The 21398-nt window shown below is 48.4% G+C and overlaps 1 protein-coding gene across 1 annotated transcript in view; it reads right to left on the minus strand.

Annotated features, from left to right (window-relative positions):
• RBM19 (RNA binding motif protein 19) overlaps positions 1–21398 on the minus strand; it is a 129028-nt gene that overhangs the window by 98189 nt on the left and 9441 nt on the right. Inside the window, exons 7-15 of the mRNA XM_046640636.1 lie at positions 21280–21360; positions 10665–10743; positions 8636–8707; positions 7410–7613; positions 5881–6011; positions 4931–5052; positions 4401–4497; positions 2630–2740; positions 372–572 (exon numbers count right to left, since the gene is read on the minus strand). Coding sequence (XP_046496592.1) covers positions 372–572; positions 2630–2740; positions 4401–4497; positions 4931–5052; positions 5881–6011; positions 7410–7613; positions 8636–8707; positions 10665–10743; positions 21280–21360 — 1098 coding nt within the window. The remainder of the gene's footprint in view (positions 1–371; positions 573–2629; positions 2741–4400; positions 4498–4930; positions 5053–5880; positions 6012–7409; positions 7614–8635; positions 8708–10664; positions 10744–21279; positions 21361–21398) is intronic.

The following is a 21398-nucleotide window of genomic DNA, read 5'->3' on the forward strand; positions in this document are numbered from 1 at the left end:
CACTAATGTTAAAATATACGTGTGTGTACATATATATAGAAACAGGAGACGGCTCACCCACAGAATGACTTTCAAGTTATCACAGGTACAGGATAGCAAAAGGACCACAAATGACAGTTGAAATTCCCATGGGAACAGCAAGCCAAGGAAAGCCAGAGCCGGGCAAGGAACGGAGGTGGGCTTTCTGGAGGGTGGTTAGGGCTCCCCCCGCATCCTCCCCTTCTGAAGAGTCTCAGGGGTGGGATGATATTCACAAGCCTGAGAGAGACAGGTGGATTTTGGCAGAGCTCCCGTGTGCCAGGTCTGTGCTAAAACTGTCCACACCTCAGCCCCCGTCAACCTCCCCCTGAGGCTGGTCCTGGGCAGCCCACCTTGGAATAGGCCAGGTGTCTGAAGGCCTTGCGGGCCTCCAGGGGCTCCAGGAACTCCACAATGGCAGTGACGCCCCCCTCAGGCAGGAGCACGCGGCCCAGGCTGCCAAAACGGCCGAAGGTCTCCTGCAGCTCGGCCGCCAGGGTGCCCGCCGGCAGGTTCTTCACAAGAATCACGGTCTTGCTCCGCTCCGTTGCAGCCTGCAGGGAGGAAACGGATGCACATGGGTCCACAGGAGGGAGGGTCCCTGGTCCTTGGCCCCTGACATGAGCACTGCTGCGTGGTGGATTCCAGACCAGGTGCCCCTTGGGAACAGGTACCAGGCACTTAGGAAGCGGGCACGCTGCCCCGTGGATGAGAGGCGGCTCCAAGGAATGGATAAGGGTGAGGGCTCCAGAGCTGGACCCCTGGGCCAAAGCCCGACCCTGCCACTTCTGAGCTGTGGCAGATTCTGCAGTGCCCAACCACAGCCCTCGCTGGACCTTCCAGAGCATTCCAGCCCAGTCTGCCCATGTCCAGCATCCACATCTCCGTGCCGAGAGCCCTTCCCTGGAACCGCAGGCCGCCTGCTGCCTCACGGGTGGCAAGAGTGAAGTGCCGAGCGTTCACACCTCCGGGAGCAGGCCCTGGCTCTCAGGAGTTGGCACATCCCCTGTCCTTTGGGTGGGACAGTTCTGCGGTGTCAGTTCTGCAGTGTCCCCCGATAAACCTCCCCCCGCTGCTGTACCAGCAGGACCTAATCAGCACGCCCTGTACGGGGCCCCCGCCTCCCCTGGCCGTTCTCGCCAGTGCTGTCGGCCCTGCCCAGCAAACCGCCTGCTCTTGGACCTTTGTCTCAGGGTCGGCTTTTGGAAAAAATCCAAACTAAGATGCCGGACAGACAGATGGCCCTGAGAAATGTCCTGAGCTGTGCCTGAGTGCCCGCCCCTCACAGAAGGACGCAGCACTTATTTCATGGTCACTCCAGGAAAGGATCTAATTAGATGGGTTACTAAAAGCAATGCGTGTATAGTATAAACACTTGGGAAACAGCAGCAATTACTTTACTAAAAAACAGCGTTGGAGAGGCATAAAAGAGCCCAAAACATCTCAGGGAGACCTCCCAGCACATGGAGCGTCTGGGACGAGCTCAGCTCAGCCAGAAATCTAACCTCAAACCCGGGGGCAACTCTCTCCCCGTGGCCTTGCTTTCTCATCTGCAAAGTGGGCTCAGGGTGATGCCCATGCTGTCGGCCCTATGGCGCTGTCCTGAGGGCCGAGTGAGGCGAGCAGGGCGGAAGCCGTCTGCAGGCAGGGAGGGCTGCGCACGAGTGGGCTTGTCACGGGTCACCCACTGCAAGTGTAATGGGTAGGGGCACAGACTCTAGGGCCTGCACTCAAATCCAGCTCCACCAGTGACGAGCTGTGTGACCCAGGACCAGTGACCTCACCTCTGTCACTGTGGTCCCTTTTGAACAACAAGAGCACAGAAGTGCTGCTTTCCCAGGGCTGTTAGGAGAGTGAAACGAGTTAACAAAACACAGAAGCTTCTAAGAGTGTTCTGCTAGCAAATGTTAGCCATTCATATATATTTTTAATTTACCCATCCACGCATCCCTCCATCTACTTACTTACCTTCCGTCCACCTGCCCATCCCCCCCTCCTACCCATCATCTTAAGGTCACGTCCGAGGCCTGGTCAAGCTGAGCAAAGAGCTGTTTGGGGGTCAGAAGCCCTGAGATAGAATCCAGGCTCCTGCCACACACTCATTGTTTGACATTTAAGTCACCTCTGCCCTCTCTGGGCCTCAGTTTCCCAGTCTGTAAAATGAAGGGGAGGATGCTGGGTGGCCTCACTGGACCCTCTAAAGTGAAGCGTCCTCAAACCTAAGAATTCCTCCCTGGTGGAGAAGCACATGGAGGTGCTGAACGCGTTCCTATCGGGTCCCAGAAAGGTCTGAAGCCCCACACAGGCCAGAGGTGCTCCCAGTAAGGCGCTGGGTGGGGGAACAGGATGCCTGGGCCCCTCTGATCTGTGTGGAGAAACTGGGGGTTGCAAAGTGATCCTCTTGCATGTGGCCCCCGACAGGCCCCTTGTCTGAGCCCATACGACATTTCTTATTTTCTTTAGAGACAATTTAAAAGTTAATGATAACCATCCTTGAGAGGCCAGGCCCTCAGACCCAGCAGCATCTCCTGATCTGAAGGTCAGCTCCCAGCTCACCACAGCTGCTGGCTGAGCAGTCAAGTGGCTCGCTGAGCCCGGAGCAAGAACCCACCTGGCTGAAGGAATCCAGGCTGACCCCGTTGTCGATGAGGAAGCGGCGTACTTCTTGGACGAGCTGCGTCTCCCCCAGGGCCACGCGCACAGCCACACTGCCCTTGGTCTCCTGTGGGAGCAGGGAGAGGAAGAGGCCCCATCGGCCATCGGGCAGGTGACAGTCGGCCCTCCCACCTCCCAACAGCCTGGGAAGGAGGCTTGGCTGGAGACGGGCCGGCGACACCCCTGTCTGTCTACTCACTGACTCAATGGCTCTGGCGTCTGCGTCTCCCACAGCAGAGCAAGGACCCCAGGCCGGCCTCTCCAGCCTCAGCTTCCCTCTCCCCGTCACTCCCTCCACCAGTCATACGGGTCTCTTCGTTGTTCCTCCCACATGCCAAGCTCATCCCCACCTTAGGAATGAGTCTGCCTGCCTACACGGCTCTTAGCCACACTCTTTCGTCCCGTTAATTTCTGCTGAACTGTCACTTCGCTGCCCCGCCCGTCCTCACCCTCATCCCCTGTCCCCCTGCTTGGCTTAACTGTTCCCCGTGGCCATCACACCAACACGCCACCCCTTTGCTTATTTTTGTGTCTTCCTCCACTAGAAGGCACTAGAAGAGCAGGACCGTCTCTCTTTAGGGCCCTGCTGCATTCCCAGTGCTCTGCTGGTGCTGTGGGATCGGAACTGACCGCCGCCCTCCCAAAGGGCTCAGGCCTAGAGCTGCGCGGCCCCACAGGGTGGCCACAAGCCACATACAGCCACTGAGCACATGAAACACAGCGTGTCCAAATCGAGAAGTATGCAAGTGTAAACGTTCACCGGATTTTAAATATTTAGTGAGAAAAAGGAATGCAAAATATCTTGTCATTTTTTACACTGCACATATGTTGGATGATAATATCTTTGCTGCACTAAATTAAATAGAACAGATGAAATTTAACTGTGCCTGTTTCTTTTTGCTTTTTTAAAATGTGGCCACCAGGAAATTTACAATCACATATAGGGCTCACATTTATTCTCAACGACAGCGCTGACCTGGAGTGTCGGGCAGAAGGGTGAACGACAGGGGGTTGAGAAGTTTATGGGCCAGATCCATGGCCATCCTTTGCTGACTGGCTGAAAAACCAGTTTTGCCTAAGACAGACTTAGCCGTGGTCTAACTGGAGACACATGCATTTGAAGGAAAGTATGTGATCTGAGGGGCCAGAGAGATGGACCGGGAAAAGTCAGGAGGAACAAGGTTAGATCCGGGAGAGGAGAAGGGACAGAGACCAATGACTCCCCCTTTCTTTGTGTTAAAGATGCGGGCCGGCAGGCCGAGGAAGTGGGGGACAACCCCTGGAGGGGTGTGCACCCTGGCTCAGAGCAAGGGCATAGGGTCAGGCAGACCTGACGTCATCCCAGCTCTGCCTCTTCCCAGGAGTGTGACCCTGGGCAAGTTACTCTGTGTTCCTGAGCCTCGGTTTCCTCATCTGGCAGTGGGGATGGTAGGAGCACCCAGCTCAGGGGGCCATGGTGAGGAGTACCCCACAGCCAAGTGCTCAAGAAAGTGGGCTGAAGACATCATCCTCAACCATGCTCTCTGGCCTGCTCCACACAACCCCACGAGGAGCTGGGGCCAGAGGGTGGATGGGATGTTCCAGAGGGGAGGCCCCAGAGGATGCCCGTGACGTCAGCATCAGAGGCCCCGAGCTCACAGATGCCCCCAGCACAACGCCCCCTCCCCTGCCCTTCTCCCCTTGTGTCTGGCCCCGAGCTGGGTCTATCACACGGGCCCCTCACTCACGTGGTCAAACACTTGGCTCTTGGTGGCGCTGTACTTCTGTGCGATGGCGTCGGCCACTGCATTGGGGCCCATGAACAGCGTGTTCCAGTTGTGAGCGCTGAGAGGCAGAGGCGGAAGAGGGAGGTCAGCTCGCGGCTGGAGCGGAATGCTCTTTCAGAAGCAAAACCTCTAAGGAGAAGCTCATCGGCCTGCCTTCTAAGCCCCCAAGCCTCCTCCTCCTCCCAGTCACCTTCTGCGGGCCATGCCCCCCAGACCCGAGGGAAAGTGACGATGACACCTACAAGGCTATCAACAGTCCCTCTCTGCCAGGGACTGAGCACACTGACCTCACTGAAGCCTTACAACACTGCAAAAGTAAAGCACCACTGAGATTCTCCCCACTTCGCAGATGGGGAAACTGAGGCTCAGCGAGGTTATGGATCAGAGGCTGAGCCCACCCCAAGGAGCCAAAGCACCCAGGTGGCCGGGAGAGGGCGGGGCGAAGGCGGCAGAGCTGGGTCAGGGCCCAGAGGCCAGGAGTGGGTAAGGACCTGGAGCTGCTGGCTTTGTCTTTAGACTCTTTCTTCTTCTTGTAAGACGACGATCCTGGGGTGTCGGTGTCCTCGCTGGCTTCCTTCTTGATGGTGGATGGTAGCACATGGAGCATCCTGCCCTGGAGGGGTGCAGGGCAAGCAGGTAAAGGGAAGGGGGAGGGCGCTTCTACAACCTGCCCCAAGACGTCAGCCTCTCTGCCAGCAGGCTGGACCCAGTGCTGAAACCCTCATGGAAGACAGGGCCTTGGGCAGAACGACCCCGTGGCCACATGACACAGGCATCTGATACTGTGATGGGGGCCAGGTGACAGAGCATCACAGGGGAAGCTGATCAGTTTATAAGGGACACCTGCAGCACCTCCACCCCCTCAAGCCCGGGCCCCATCTTTCTCTGCACACAGAAGTCTCTGCATGTGAGCTCCATGCAGGTGGGAGCCAGGTCTGGCCTGGCGACCACAAGGAGATCCAGAAATCACGAACAAGTGAAAAAAAGGGAATGGGAGATGAGACAGGTGGGGCCTGACCACGTGCACCAAGCACGTTATGTGGTCACACTGGGACAAAAGAGAAGAGTTTCCTACATTCTATTGCGGCCATTTAATATGACCACATCACAACTCTCTCCTTCCTGACTCCTCTTCCATGTGGCCTTTCTGGAGATGGAGAGCATACTTCTTCATTCCACAAACACTTCCTGAGTGCCTACTATGTGCCAGGGGCTGCTCTAGGTGCCAATGACAGATCGGTGAACAGCATGACTGAAGCCCTGCTCCAGGGCACCACCCTCCAGGAGCTCGCGTGAGGAGGTGGTTGGCACACCATTGGGTGCATCTTCTTAGGCCCAAAACGTGGGTACACGTGCTCATACGTGCACACGCACACACGCGCCCACACACACTTTTCCCCATCACCTGGGCCCAGCAGCCCCGCCCGCCGTGAGCACTCACCTGGAACACCTGCCCGTCCACCTCCGCATAGGCCCTCACGGCGTGCTCAGGGAACATGAAAGTGACGAAGGCAAAGCCCTTGGGTTTCTTGGTCAGGCCGTCGATGGGGTAATGGAGCTCAGACAGGGGTCCTGCGGACAGGAGAGGTGTCAGTGTCCTGCGGACCAGGGCCGGGCCTGCATGCCGGGCAAGAAACATGCTGGGCACTCGTCAGGCGATGGGTTTTAACTGGTGTGCACGTTGCACTGCTGCTCTGGGTCACAGCCGCTCACTCGGCCCCAGGAAGATGTGGCAAGAGGGTGCCCTGAGACTGCCTCAGAGGTTAAGGGTGTCCTTTCACAATCCTTCACGCATCTATCCTAAAAACAGACGCACCCGGGCTGGATCCTCCCTCCCCGACCAAGTACCTCTGTGGCCTCGGGTGAGCACTAGCTCCTACGCGCCTCAGCCTCCTCATCTGTAACACGGCCTAACAGGGCCCCGAGCTCTTGGGGCAGCTGGGAGGGCAGCCGCACGGATAGGCACAGTGTGCTAAGCAGTGCCTTCAACAATGCCAGTGCCAGAGGAGCGTTTGTAATGAGATGATTATCACACTCACACGCACTTTTTCTGAATCGGTTTCCACTCTGCACAGCAGGGTGCGCCCACCTCCACCCCGGTCTTTGTCTTCCCAAACCAACACTTACAGTCTCTTAACAACCCCATCTCCTGTGCAGCCCGGCCCTGCTACATAAACCAGGCACTGACCTGGGCGGAAGGGGCTGGCAAGCAGTGGACACAGGCTGGGAGGCTACCCCACCTGCCTGATGGCAGAGTCCTACTCAAGGCTTCCCTGTCCCCACGACAGGCACTCAACTGAGCTCTGATCCACAACCCAGAGCCGGCCTCCCGAAAGAAGTGGGGAGACACTCCAGGGATCTCAAAAGCATCAAGATCTCACCCCCATTCTGAACCCCAACTTCCTTCCCTTCAACAACCATGACTTCACAAACATACACAGCCTGTGTGCCAAACTGAACTATGGGCCCCCAGTTCACGTCCTGCAAAATAAGAATGCAACGATGACAACAATAAAAATAACCCTCACGCTCATCTGTCTGGATGCTCTGCTCTGACGGCAAGGCTATTTACCCGGCAGAGAGCTCAGATGGAGGGGCACTCGCACATTCACACCTACATAGTTGTTGGATTTCCAACACTGAGTGGCGAGAGTTCAAACAGCAAGAGATATCTCAGAAAAGTGGATCCACATCTTGTTAGTTCTGAGTTCAGAGAGCGAAAGCTAAGAGGCTGGGTTCAGACAGCAGAAGGTGCCGGTAATGCGGCCGATTACAACGAGCTCTGCTGTCGCATCCTCAAGCAGCTCAGGGATTGCTGGCCCCATTTTATGGATGAGAAAACTGAGGCAAGAGGTGAAGTCCTTAGCCCAGGGTCAAGAGCTGACGGGAGGCAGACGGGACTCGAGCCCAGGTTGCCTGCTCTAGGCCACTGCGCTGCGGCGTGTGCGGCGAGCGGGGCTACACCCTCACCGTATCTGGAGAAGAGCTGCTCCAGCTCCTCCTCGGTGCTGGTGTAGGGCAGGTTTCGCACAAAGAGCCTCCCTGAGTCGGCCAGGTCCTCTTCCTCCTCGTTTTCCCCGAGTGTCCGGCCCTGCCAGGGTTTGGCGCTGTTCTTCGGGGTCCCCTCGGCCGTGGGGATGTTCTTTTCCCTGAACACCTCGATGTAGCGCCCACCTGTAGGAGGAGAGGAGTCAGGGCTCCTGGGCGAGGCCCGGAACCTGCCAGGGACTCCAGCCTGGCAATTCCAAACTCTTCTTTGCTGCCTGCCAGATGCCATGGCAACAGTGGCTGATTACAGCCGACACGAGGCCCTGTTAACCGGGGTGGCGGCCTGAGCCGATGCCGGAACCAAAGGCCCTTTCTCAGACTCTCACTCTCCCACAAGTTCAGTTTCAACCCTGGGGGCAGCCTGCCTGGGCCATCCGAATCCACAGTGCCACATCCTCTAAATGGCACGGCACATTCCCTGGCAGTGCTCGCTGCTGTGCCCTAGGAAGGGTGTCATGTGACGACCCAACACTGCAGAGTCACCTTGTACTGTTGATGACTGTTTACATGCACTGCCATGGGTGCCTGATTAGACCATGACCACCACCGTCGCCACATGCACACAGTAGGTGCTCAATAAATATCTACCTCCTGACTTGGTAACAAGACTCCTTAGGTGTCCCACCTTCCCTAACGGAATTCATGCCTTCACTAGTGATCAACAGCTCGATCTGAATCACTTGTCCATGCCAGCGATGGACCAAAGATCACTTCTTTGGATGTCATTCAGGTAGCCTCCTGACTCCAGGAACTTGCACTTGCTGTTCCTGGACTGGAACAGCCTGCCCCACAAGGCCAGAGTTTGCACTCTCTGTTCCTTTGGGTTTTGCTCCAACATCAGCTTCTCCATGAGGCCCAAGCAGACACAGTCCTGTTCAAAAACACGCCCCCTCCAGCCCGGCCCTCTCTGCTCTGTGTCTTCCCACAGTCTGGCCCACTCAATTACTGCCCATCTCTCCCCGCTCCACGGAAGTTTCCTCCGTGCTGGCTCTCGGGCAGCCAGGATCTTGGCTATTCCACTCACCACGGTATCCCCAGTGCCCAGAACAGTGCCTGGCACACAGCGGACCCTCAGGAACACCCTGCGGGGTCAACAACCGACTGAACGGAGCCCTCCACCGTGCAGACGGCGCCATCCCGGTTCTCACCCATGTATTCTCTGTTGCATTTCAGAGCTTTCTTCACCTCCTCTTCACTGCTGAAATCCACAAAGACGTACCCTGAGAAAAGACAATGACAAAGGTGAAATCTGCAGGCCCCGCAGACACTCGTGGAAGCCCCCGAGGAACACCCACACTGTGCGAGCCGTTTGCGGGAATCTGAGCGAAAGTGGGGGAAAACCTCTATTTTTGCCACATCTCTAAAATACAGACTCCCTCCCACCCGCCTGGCCAAAGTTCCCCTTACAGGGAGCCTTTAGACCCCGTGGGCCGGTTTTATGGATGAAGATGCTGGACGACAGGAGTCACAAACACAGGAGGCCTACCTCCCAGCCCACCCCACCATGACCAGGGCCTGCTCCACGGCCTTCCCTGGAGGAGATGTGCCCGTGGTGGCCGTACTGTGACCCAGATCAGCACCAGAGGGGCCATCTCCACAGGGACTCCGCCACGGACTGCCTGAGGGCCTGACTGACACAGGAACAACATGGGGAGTCTCTCCCAGAGCACAGGAGGCCTCACATCCCCAGCCTCACCGGGCCCCCACCCCATGAGGCAGCAGGGCAGGCGTCACGGCTGTAAAACGGCTCTCGGGGTTTTGGCCTCCATCAGAAGGATATTTAGGTTCTGTCCCAGGACCCGTGCCTCCCCAGCCAGGGGACCGTTCTGAATCCCATCACGCCTCCCCTTGCTTTAAGCCCCCAGTGGGCCCCTGCCCCGGGCTGCAGTCATTACTGAGCGCCCAGGCCAGAGGGCAGGCCCTGCCTCCTCTCCAGCTCTTCTGTGGGGACAGAATTCTGCAGCTCCTCAAAAGTGTCACGCTCAGATGTCAGCTCTCCCAACTCTGGGGCCTCCAAGATGGTTTTCTCTCAGCCCTGACAGCTCCAACATGCTCCTTCCTGGTCTCGCTCGCCAACCCCTGCTCACCCTTCTGGTCTCTGAAGTGCCATGAAGGCAGGGGTGCCACCACGGCCACCAATGATGTTAACGACGGCTCTCACAGAATGTGCAACAGGCGTTCAGCACTGTTCTAATGCTGCACACGTATTAACTCATGAATCCTCGCAACTTAAGGAGACAGGACTGCCCATCGCACAGATGAAGAAACTGAGGCTAAACTGCCGGGCCAAGGTCACAGGAAGTGATGGTAAGGGGCCGGGCTGGGATGTGAGCCCGAGCAGGGGCTCTTCACTCCTCCCCGTATGGCCCTCGGGGAGGTTTGCAAGGAGAGAGGGATGACCCACTAAGCGGATGTGCCTGGTTGGCAGGGCTTTGGTGCTGAGAGGAGAGCTGGGCAGGCAGTGTAGACCCTCGAAGGAGAGACCACCCCTAACACAGACTCCAAACCCAGCAGATCCCAAGCGCTCTGCCCATGCCAGTGTCTTCCCGCCAAGGAAGCCTGCACGCCCAGCACAGCCCAGCCTCCTTGTGGCCAGGGGGCCTCAGTGTGGTTCTCTGAGGAGCAAGAACTCTGCTGCTGCGTGTGCTGCAGCCTCCCGGCCTGGCCAACGAGTAGGCACAGGCAGCCTCCCACCCGTCCAGGCTCAGACCCTTCCTTCCAGCATGTTCCCGGCCCCAGCATAGCCAGAACCCAGGGCTCGGAAGCCCAGGGAGTGGGCTGGCTGCCCAGAGGGCAACCTGAGGAAAGGGTGACATGGGGACGAAACCACACATTCTCAGAGCACTGTGTGTCAGCAGAGCTGTGCACGGCCTTCGCCCTGCAAACCCAGCACCGGGGACATCGGCTTAAACAGGACAGGTGAGCCCACTGGTGTAAATGCAGGCTGAGGGGGAGGAGGTGAGAGAAGAGAGAAGTGAAAACTGCACACCAGGCTGCCAGAGGCAGGCGACAAGAGGCAGCCCCCTGTCCTGAGCAGTTTAACCACATCCACAGAACTGGGGACCACAAACAGGAAAAACAAAAGCCACCCTTAACACCTCTCCCCGGTCCAGCCGCCCAGACCTTCCACCTTCACCACCGGCCGCTCCAGCGCACACGGAACACCCCAGCCCTCACCTGTCTTGTTCCCGTGAGCATTTCTCACTATTCGAATGGCCACCGGCTTCAGGGGTGCCAGGAATTCCACAACGTTTTTCTGTAAGGAGCAGGAAAGTTTTCTCCTCCGTTATCAGTCCAATAACAAAAGCGCAACCCAATAAAGAAACGTGGGCTGAATTTCTGAATTCACAAAGGCTACCAAAGTGTTTCCTCCTTTATGGTTTCTCTCCTTTAAATTATACACCTTTCCTCCATCCTAAAATGAAACTACCCTGGAAAAAAATTTTTTTAAATAAAAGAACTGAAGAATATAAATACAAAATCAGCAGCAGCAGCATTTTGAGGCATTGTTTCTGATCTTTTTTTCCTAACTACCTTTTTATACATAACTGGGGTTAAGTCTGGCTTTTTCCCTTCTCATTAAAGCCTGAATATGCGTTACTTCCCGGTGACGGTGCACATCAACTTAAGGAGCTGCTGAAGATGGTCCCCCATTTTCTTCATTATTTCTCTAGTTTGGACAAGAGAGCGATTTAAACACATTTTTAAAAATGCACGAACACACAGAGTATGAAATTTTAGCAAATAACGAAGAGTACAAACAAGAAAACAAAAATGGCCTACAACGCCAAGGCAGACCACTCTCGTGGGCTTCTTACTAAAAAGTGAAAGCAGTGAAACCATCTTCATTTGTGTCCTGGGGCAAACCCTTTAGAGAACAAGCAGGAAGAAGCTCATAACGCCCAGGCAACCGCATAAATCAAAGCACTACAAAATAAAGGAAGAAACACCGAAGTTCTGAGTTTTTCCCACTAGTACCTCAATTTTCTTAAAAAAGCCAATTTATCAAATTCTTCCAGAAAAACTTTTTTCCCTCATTTTTAGGTGGCTATTGGGAAATCCAGCATACTGCAGAACATGTGTGGGTGTCTGTGTCTCCTTCTGGAAAAAAAGTAAAATCCACCTGTCCACCCGGTCCCACGCCTGGCACTCTCCCTGGATAATACAGCCTGGGGACCTTCCACACCAGCACAGCCTTTTCAGTGACACATCACTGTCTACTGTTTCAGTGTGTCACACTTTAGTGAACCTCAAGTTAACGAGACCTGGAGTTTTTCAACCTTGGTACTACTGAAATTGCAGGACTGATAATTCTCTCAGGGGCCTGTCCCATGCACTATGGGATGTTTGGCAGCATCTCTGCCCTCTACCCGCTACAGTAACACCCGCTCTCTGTCCAGTGGCAAAAATCAAAAGCATCTCCAGGTATTGCCAAGAGCAGGGGGCCAAGGGCAGACGTGGAATGGTCCCCAGTTGAGACTCACTAAATTAGGCACTTCCCTAGTGACAGAGCTCAAAAGCTGTTTCCAGTTCTTTGTTTTTATAAATAAAATGACACAAATCAACACATCAAGCTATTAATAGAATACAGTTAAAAGCAGTAATAGAAGAATGCTACAATGAACATTCTTGCATTGAAATGTGCATGTACTTAGGCCATCCGCCTGTGGTTCAAATTCCTAGCAAGGTAACTGCTCGGTCAAAGGCATGCAGGCTCTTAATTTTGACTGACACTTCCAAGCTGCCTCCAAAAGGCTGCTCTGCACACGTCTACCAACGGTGCATGGCAGTGACTTACGATTGAACTTTAAAAGTTTTTCCAGAACGTAACCTTCCAGGTTTGACTTGTATTTCTTTAATTAGGAGTGGACTCAAGTGTCTTCACTGGTCATTTGGATTTTTTTTCTTAGAAGACCTCCTATCCTTTGTCCCTTTTTTTATTCAGTCATAGGTCCCAATACCTATTTATCTATTTGTTAATTAAAGAAACTAGATTTTGCCTGTTGCTTGTGTTACACGTCTGTAACTTTTTGACTTTATAGAAGTTTTAATTGTTATGCAGCCACTTAATCCACCTTTTTCTTATGGCTACACAGTTTTGCAAATTGCTTACAAAGACATTCTTCATTCCAAGATTACAAGTAACTTCATCAATGCTTTCTCCTAATAATTTTGTCTCATTTTTTTAAGCTTAAATCCTTGATGCATCTGAAATTTATCTTGATACAGAGTAAGACAGGGTCTATATTTATTTTTTCCTCAAAAACGTTAACTGGTTGTCCAATTACTATCTAAAGAAAAAATCTCTCCTCTTCATTCATATGAAACGCCCTATCCTAAACTAAATGCTTATATACATATGAGACTATTTCTGAATTCTCTTCTATTCTATTAACCTGTCAACAACTTTACCTGAACCAAACTGTTTTAATCACTGTAGCTCCAAAACATGCTTCAGTATCTTACGCGGGCCTACTCTCACAGGCTCTTCCTGCTGTTTTCACATTCCACCCCCTCCGCAATCATAGGAAACTAAAACTGTGATCTAATTGAATTTATTCATTTATTCACTAGTCAGGAAAAAATGGCATTTTTACATTCTAAGACTCTATGGTTTTCTGTTTAAGTAAGTATTCTTTTAAATCTCTCAGTAGAATTTAACAGTTTCTTTATATAGAACCTATAAAACTTTCATTAGAACATCTGCAGTCTCCCTCCACACACACATAACATAACATTCATTAGACTACCTAGAGATTTCTTTTTTGTTGATATACAAAAAGAGGCTTTTCTTCCATTATAGTTTCTGTTATTGTTTGTGGAAAGGAAAAGAAGTGACTATCTTCTGTGTATTAATTTTGCAAAAAAGCTGTGTAGTGGTTACTTACTTTCTTGATTAAAGCATGTGATTTTCTGCATGTTGGTATTGAAAAAATTGTAACTCTAAATTATCAGACAACTCAGATAATCTTGTATAACCCAAGTGTTTGTTACTCAGAAGTTTCATAAATTTTTTAAACATTAGTAAAGATACAGACTATCAAAAGACATGAACACTTAGGAGCCGGCCCTGTGGCCTAGTGGTCAAGTTCAGCATGCTCTGCTTCAGTGGCCCGGGTGTGGTTCCTGGGCATGGACCTACACCACCCATCAGTGGCCATGCTGTGGTGGCGACCCTTATACAAAGTAGAGGAAGACTGGCATGGGTGTTAGCTCAGGTCCCATCTTCTTCAGCAAAAAATAAATAAAAATTAAAAAGAGATTAACACTTCAAGAGAAAAAAGGGTAAAAGACATGATAAAGCATTTTGCTAAAGAGGATACACATGTGATTCACAAATGTCAAAGAATTAGTGATCTCACTAATAATTTAAAATATAAATTAAGATGAGATGCCATTATCACCTGTCATATTGATAAAGATTGCTATCCGGGGTGCAGAGAAATGGGCACACACACACTCTGCCAAAGGGAGTATAAATGAGCAATGCTTTCAGCGGGCAACTGACATTCCACGTCAAAGCCTGAAAAATGTAGACGCTTGTCTGTGTTAGATATTTATCTGGAGCAAGAGTTGGCAAATTATGGCCCACAGACCAAATATCACCCACGGCCTACTTTTGTATGGCCTGCAAGCTGAGAATGGTTTTTACATTTTTGAAGGGTTACTAAAAAAATAAATGCATGAAAGAAAAAAAAAGAAGGAATGACATTAGCATCACGGCAGAGTCAGCTCTTCCCTTAGACTCTCCCCACTAAGATACAATGAAAAGGACACTCATAAACTAACAGAGAACATTCACATAACACAAATGACGTGTGAAAGACCCAGGCAGCCAGACACTGAAGGTGCATGTACTGGACCCCCTGAAGGAAGTGGAAGGAGATAAGGAGATCTCCTCTCCTTCCCCAGCGGCAGCAACCCAGGACGCGTAGCTCTGAGAGAAGGGGGCGAGGCGGTGATCTGCGGGAACACCTTCTTTCTCCAAGTCCCCTACACCCCATGGGAAAGCCCCACACAGAGGTAGCTAAGCTACTGCGGGGGTGTCTTCATTGAGCCAACACCCCAGGAGGGCAGATAGTGAGGGCAGAGCAAGAACGCCTCCAGGATCACGCAGGGGAAAGACGGCCCCCCTCCCGCTGCCTGGTGTTCCAGCTCAGCCGGTTGGCCAGAGCGCCCAGAGCACTCACACACATGACAGAAAAGCAGCAGCTGTGTGCAAGCGAGCCAGGGTTGCGGCGGGCTCAGAATACACAGCTCTTGGCACCCACACAGTGGTGGGAGGTAGAAGCTGCAACCAGATACTATCACTACACGGAGGCATAAATCCAAGCTGTCAAACAGTATGAAAAAATATATTAATATTCCAGACCAGAAGGAAAATGATAAGCAACCAGAAATCACTCCTGAAGCACAGAAATTTATAATCTAGCTATCATAAAACAGCTCAATGAGTTACAAGAAAATAAGATAGTTCAATGAAATCAGGAACAAAATTAATGAACAGAGGGAATTCTTTACAAAAGAGATTGAACCTATAAAGAAAAACCAATCAGAAAGGTTGGAGATGAAACTCACAATGGATGAGATAAAGAAAAATCTGGACTCCCTGAATAGCAGAGCTGATATTATGGAGGAGAGAATTAGCAGTCAGGAAGACAAAAATATAGAAATGCTTCAGACGGAAGAGGAGAGACAACTAAGACCAAAAAGAAATGAAGTACTTCTCTGAGAAAGGTCTGACTCATTGAGGAAATGCAACATATGGAATACAGGTATTCCAGGGGGAGAAGAGAAAGAGAATGAAGTAGAAAGCTTGTTCAAAGAAATAATAGCAGAGAACTTCCCAAACCTGGGGAAGGAGTTGGAAATACAAGTGAAAGAAGCTAATATGTCTCCTAATTACGTCAACATGAAAAGACTTTCTCCAAGGCATTTAGTAGTAAAACTGGCAAAGTCAATGACAAAGAAAAAATATTAAGGGCAGCAAGGCAGAAGAAAATAACTTACAAAGGAACCCCTGTCAGACTTCCAGTGGACTTCTCAGAAGAAACCTTACAGGCTAGGAGAGAGTGGAATCATATATTCAGAATTCTGATAGACAAAAATTTTCAGTCAAGAATACTCTATCCAGCAAAAATATCCTTCAGATATGGTGGAGAAATAAAAACTTTCCCAGATAGACAAAAGCTAAGGGAGTTCATTGCCACAACATCCCCCGTACAAGAAATGCTCAAGAAGACCCTAATACCTAAAAAAAAAAGGCGGGGGGGGGGGGAGGGTATAAGGCCTTGAGCAAGAAGATAAATAGGTAGATAAAATCAGAAAATTGCAGCTTTCTATCAGAACAAGTTAGCAACCACTTAATTATAACATTAAAGATAAAGGGAAAGAAAACATCAAAAATACATATAATGTCATCATTTTAACCACAAACTCACAACACACGATGGAATAAGATATGACAATTACTTGGAAGAGGAAAAGCAAAGGGATGGAATCGGCTTAGTCTAAGGAAATAAGATGGGACCAGAAAATGAACTATCTCATCTACAAGATTTTTTATACAAGCCTCATGGTTACCACTAAACAAATACTCAGACAGAGACATAAATGATAAATAAAGAGAAAATTTAAAAAATCATCAAAGAGAACTACCAAACTGAATTGGTAGTCTGAAATACATGGCATGAGAAACAAGGGAAATACAGAAGAACTGGAAAACGAGTGATAAAATGGCAATATTAAGCTCTCATATATCAATAATCACTCTAAATGTAAATGGATTGAGTTTTCCAATCAAAAGACAGAGCGGCGGGATGGATAAAAAAAGCAAGACCCAACAATATGCTGCTTCCAGGAAACACATCCCAGCTCTAAAAACTAACACAGGCTCAGAGTGAAGTGATGGAAGACAATACTCCAAGCTAATGGCAAACAAAAGAAAGCCGGTGTCGCCATACTTATATCAAAGTAGACTTCAAGATAAAAAAGAGAATGTGAGACAAAGAAGGACAGTGTTAATGATAAAAGGGACACTCCACCAAGAGGACATAACACTTATAAACATATATGTATCCAACAGAGGAGCACCAAAGTACACAGAGCAACTATTAACAAACCTAAACAGAGATATTAACAACCCAATAACAGTAGGGGACCATAACACCCCACTTACATCAATGGATCAATCATCAAGACAGAAAGTCAACATGGAAATAGTGGATTTAAATGAAAAACTAGACCAGGTGGACTTAATAGAAATATATAGAACACTTCATCCAAAAAGAACAGAATACACATCTTCTCAAGTGTCCATGGAACATTCCCAAAGATAGACCATATGCTGGGACACAAGGCAAGCCTCAACAAATTTAAGAAGACGGAAATCATATCAAGCATCTTTTCCAACCACAATACTATGAAACTAGAAATCAACTACAAGGAAAAAGCTGGGAAAGTGACAAATATGTGGAGACTAAACAACATGGTACTGAACAACCAATGGATCACTGGAGAAATTAAAGGAGAAATCAACAACTATCTGGAGACAAATGATAATAAAAACACACCATACCAACTCATACAGGATGCAGCAAAAGTGGTCCTAAGAGGGAAATTCATAGCAATATAGGCCCACCTTAACAAACAAGAAAAATCTCAAATAAGCAATCTTAAACTACACCTAACAGATTAGAAAAAGAACAAACAAAGCCCAAAGTCAGCAGAAGGAAGGAAATAATAAAATTAGAGCTGAAATAAATGAAACTGAAACAAACAAACAAAAAAAACAGTAGAAAGGATCAATGAAACAAAGAGCTGGTTCTTTGAGAAGACAAACAAAACTGGGAAACCCTTAGCCAGATTCACTAAGAAAAATAGAGAGAAGGCTCAAATAAATAAAATTAGAAATGAAAGAAGAGAAATTACAATGGATACCACAGAAACACAAAGAATTATAAGAGAATACTATGAAAAACTACATGCCAACAAACTGAATAATCTAGAAGAAATGGATAAATTCTTAAATTCATACAACCTCCAAAAACTGAATCAAGAAGAATACAGAATCTGAATAGACCAAACACAAGTAAAGAGATTGAAACCATAATCAAAAACCTCCCCAAAAATAAAAGTCCAGGAAGAGATGGCTTCTCAGGAGAATTCTACCAAACATTCAAAGAAGATTTAATACCTATCCTTCTCAATCTATTCCAAACAATTGAGGAAGACAGAACACTTCCTAACACATCCTATGAGGCCAACATCACCATGATACCAAAGCCAGACAAGGACAACACAAAGAAGGAAAATTACAGGCCAATATTGCTGAAGAACACAGATGCAAAAATCTTCAACAAAATATTGGCACTAAATACAGCAACACATTAAAAAGATCACCCACCATGATCAAGTGGGATTTATTCCAGGGACACAGGAATGGTTCAACATCCACAAATCAATCAATGTGATACACCACATTAAGAAAATTAGGAATAAAAACCACATGATCATCTCAACAGACACAGAGAAAACATTTGACAAGATTTAATATCCATTTATGATAAAAACTCTCAATAAGATGGGTATAGAAGGAAAGTACCTCAACATAATAAAGATCATACGACAAACCCACAGCCAACATCATACTCAATGGGCAAAAACTGAAAGCCATCCCTCTGAGGACAGGAACAAGACAAGGGTGCCCACTTTCACCACTCCTATTCAACATAGTACTGGAGGTTTTGGCCAGAACAATTAGGCAAGAAAAAGAAATAAAAGGAATCCAAAAAGGCAACGAAGAAGTGAAACTCTCACTGTTTGTGGATGACATGATTTTATATGTAGAAAACCCTAAAGAATCCATCGGAAAACTATTAGAAATAATCAACAACTACAGCAAAGTTGCAGGGTACCAAATCAACTTACAAAAGTCAGTTGCATTTCTATACTCTAATAACAAACTAACAGCAAGAGAACTCAAGAATACAAGCCCATTTACAAATATCTAGGGATAAATTTAACCAAGGAGGTGAAAGACCTATACAATGAAAACTATAAGACGTTATTGAAAGAAATTGATGATAACATAAAGAAATGGAAAGATATTCCATGCACATGGATTGTAAGAATAAATATAGTTAAAATGTCCATACTACCTAAAGTAATCTACAGATTCAATGCAATCCCAATCAGAATCCCAATGACATTCTTCACAGAAATAGAACAAAGAATCCTAAAATTCATGTATGGCAATGAAAGACCCAGAATAGCTAAAGCAATACCGAGAAAAAAGAAGAAAGCTGGAGGCATCACAATCCCCAACTTCAAAATGTACTACAGAGCTATAGTAATCAAAACAGCATGGTACTGGTACAAAAACAGACACACAGATCAATGGAACAGAATTGAGAGCCCAGAAACAAAACCACACATCTATGGACAGCTTGTCCTTCGACAAAGGAGCTAACAACATTCAACGGAGAAAGGAAAGTCTCTTCATTAAATGGTGCTGGGAAAACCAGACAGCCACATGCAAAAGAATGAAAGCAGACCAGTAACTTTCGCCATACACAAAAATTAACTCAAAAATGCATCAAAGACTTGAAGGTAACACCTGAAACCATAAAACTCCTTGAAGAAAATACAGGCAGTATGCTCTCTGACATTGGTCTTAGAAGGATCTTTTCAGATACCATGTCTACTTGAACAAGGGAAACAAAAGAAAAAATAAACAAGTGGGGCTTGAGGCTAAAGAGCTTCTGCAGGGCAAAGGAAACCAGAAACAAAATGAAAAGACACCCCACCAACTGGGAGAAAATCTTGGCAAATAATACATCCGACAAGGGGTTAATCTCCAAAATATATAGAGAATTCACACAACTCAACAACAAAAAAAACAACATGATCAAAAAGTGGGCAGAGGATATGAACAGACATTTTTCCAAAGAAAATACACAGATGGCCCATAGGCACATGAAAAAATGCTCAACATCACTAATCATCAGGGAAATGCAAATCAAAACTACACGAAGATATCACCTTTTGCCTGTTAGAATGGCTATAATCACCAAGACAAAAAATAACAAATGTTGGAGAGGGTGTGGAGAAAAGGGAACCCTCATACACTGCTGGTGGGAATGCAAACTGGTGCAGACACTATGGAAAACAGTATGGAGATTTCTCAAAAAATTAAAAATAGAAATACAGTATGACCCAGCTATCCTACTACTGGGTATTTATCCAAAGAACTTGAAATCAGCAATTCAAAGAGACCCATGCCCCCCTATGTTCATTGCAGCATTATTCACAATAGCCAAGAAGTGGAAGCAAGCCAAGTGCCCATCCACTGATGATTGGATAAAGAAGATGTGGTATATATATATAATGGAATACTACTCAGCCATAAAAAAGAACAAAGTCGTCCCATTTGCAACAACATGCATGGACCTTCAGGGTATTATGTTAAGCAAAATAAGCCAGATAAAGACAAACACCACATGGTGTCACTCATGTGGACAAAGAGAACAGTTTAGTGGTTACCAGAGGGGAAGGGGCCTGGGGGCTGGGCACAAGGGGTGAAGGGGCACATTTATAGGCTGACAATAATGCACAACTGAAATTTCATAACATTATAATAAACTAAAAAGAAGAAGAATGTGCAACAGAGAGCATATGGCCGATAGAGCCTAAATACATACCATCTGACCTTTAGAGAAAAAAATCTGCTGACCTCTGATCTTCAAGGAAAGCTGACTGCACTACTGTTTATAAGACCAAAAGACTGGAAACAACCGCCAGGTCCCAATTTAGGGGATTGGGTGAGTATATCACAGCGTGTCCAGAGTAAGGACATGTTGCCTCTGCAACACAAAAACTGCTCTCGTAGCAGAGTATTCAATATTCAAAGATACTTATGACATATTGTGATGGGGAGATGTTTCAAAATAGTTCCTACTGTAGGACTGCTTTTAAAAATAAAAGACAGAAGTTAATGTTTGCACACAAAGAAAAACATGTCTAAGAAGACATATTCGAAATTTATTAGCGGTTGTCAGTGAGTGGGATGTAGGTGTCGGGTGGGGTGCCCCACTTTGCCTGGGACCGACAGGAATTACACCCACAGGAATGAGACCTGCATCCTGGCCCCCATCTGGTTAGCAAGCCTCTCACACGCTCAGCTCAGCTCGGATGACTCTTCAGATAGCCATCCTAGTTAAAGGGGATTTCTACTTTCTTCTTTTTATTTAGCTACATTTAAAACATTTCCTCTACGGAACTTCTGTTACTGTCATAAGGAGGCCAATTAAAAATGTGTTCTCTGCCGTGTAGACAGTAAACTACGGTATGCAGGCCAAATGTGGCCCCCTGCCTGTGTTTGTAAATAAAGTTTTATTGGCACCAGCCGTGCCCATTCATCACCTGTCCTGTCAGGCTGCCTCTGCTACAACAGCAGGGCTGAGCAGCCACAACAGAGACCACATTGATCGCAAGGCCTTAAATATTTATCAGCTCATCTTTTTTTTTTACTTTTTAACAGAAGAAGTTTGCCCATCCCTAGTGTAGGTGATCAGTGAGTAAAACCAGTCTTTCTCCCTCTTGGTATGGTGGGCCCTGTTTCCTGACCCTATCAATGCCTAAGATCTTATTAATCAGCCTTTGTGGCCCAATTCCTCCCAGCTCAAGTCCTCAGCTCATCATAAAGCTCCCAGGCAGCAGAGCTCTGGCATCCCCGCTCTCGTCTCCTGCTCCCCCAGGGCTCCTTGCCCTGGTCCCAGTTACTGGCACATACCTCTGTGACGTTGAAGGGGGCTCCCCGCAGCTTCACCGTGTGGGGGGTGGTGGGCTCCTTCTGGTGTGCTGGCTTCTCTGTCTGGGGGATGGTGAAGAACAGAAGGGCCACAGTGAGTT

This window comes from Equus quagga, chromosome 15, assembly GCF_021613505.1.
Source record: "Equus quagga isolate Etosha38 chromosome 15, UCLA_HA_Equagga_1.0, whole genome shotgun sequence".
NCBI classification, from domain to species: domain Eukaryota; kingdom Metazoa; phylum Chordata; class Mammalia; order Perissodactyla; family Equidae; genus Equus; species Equus quagga.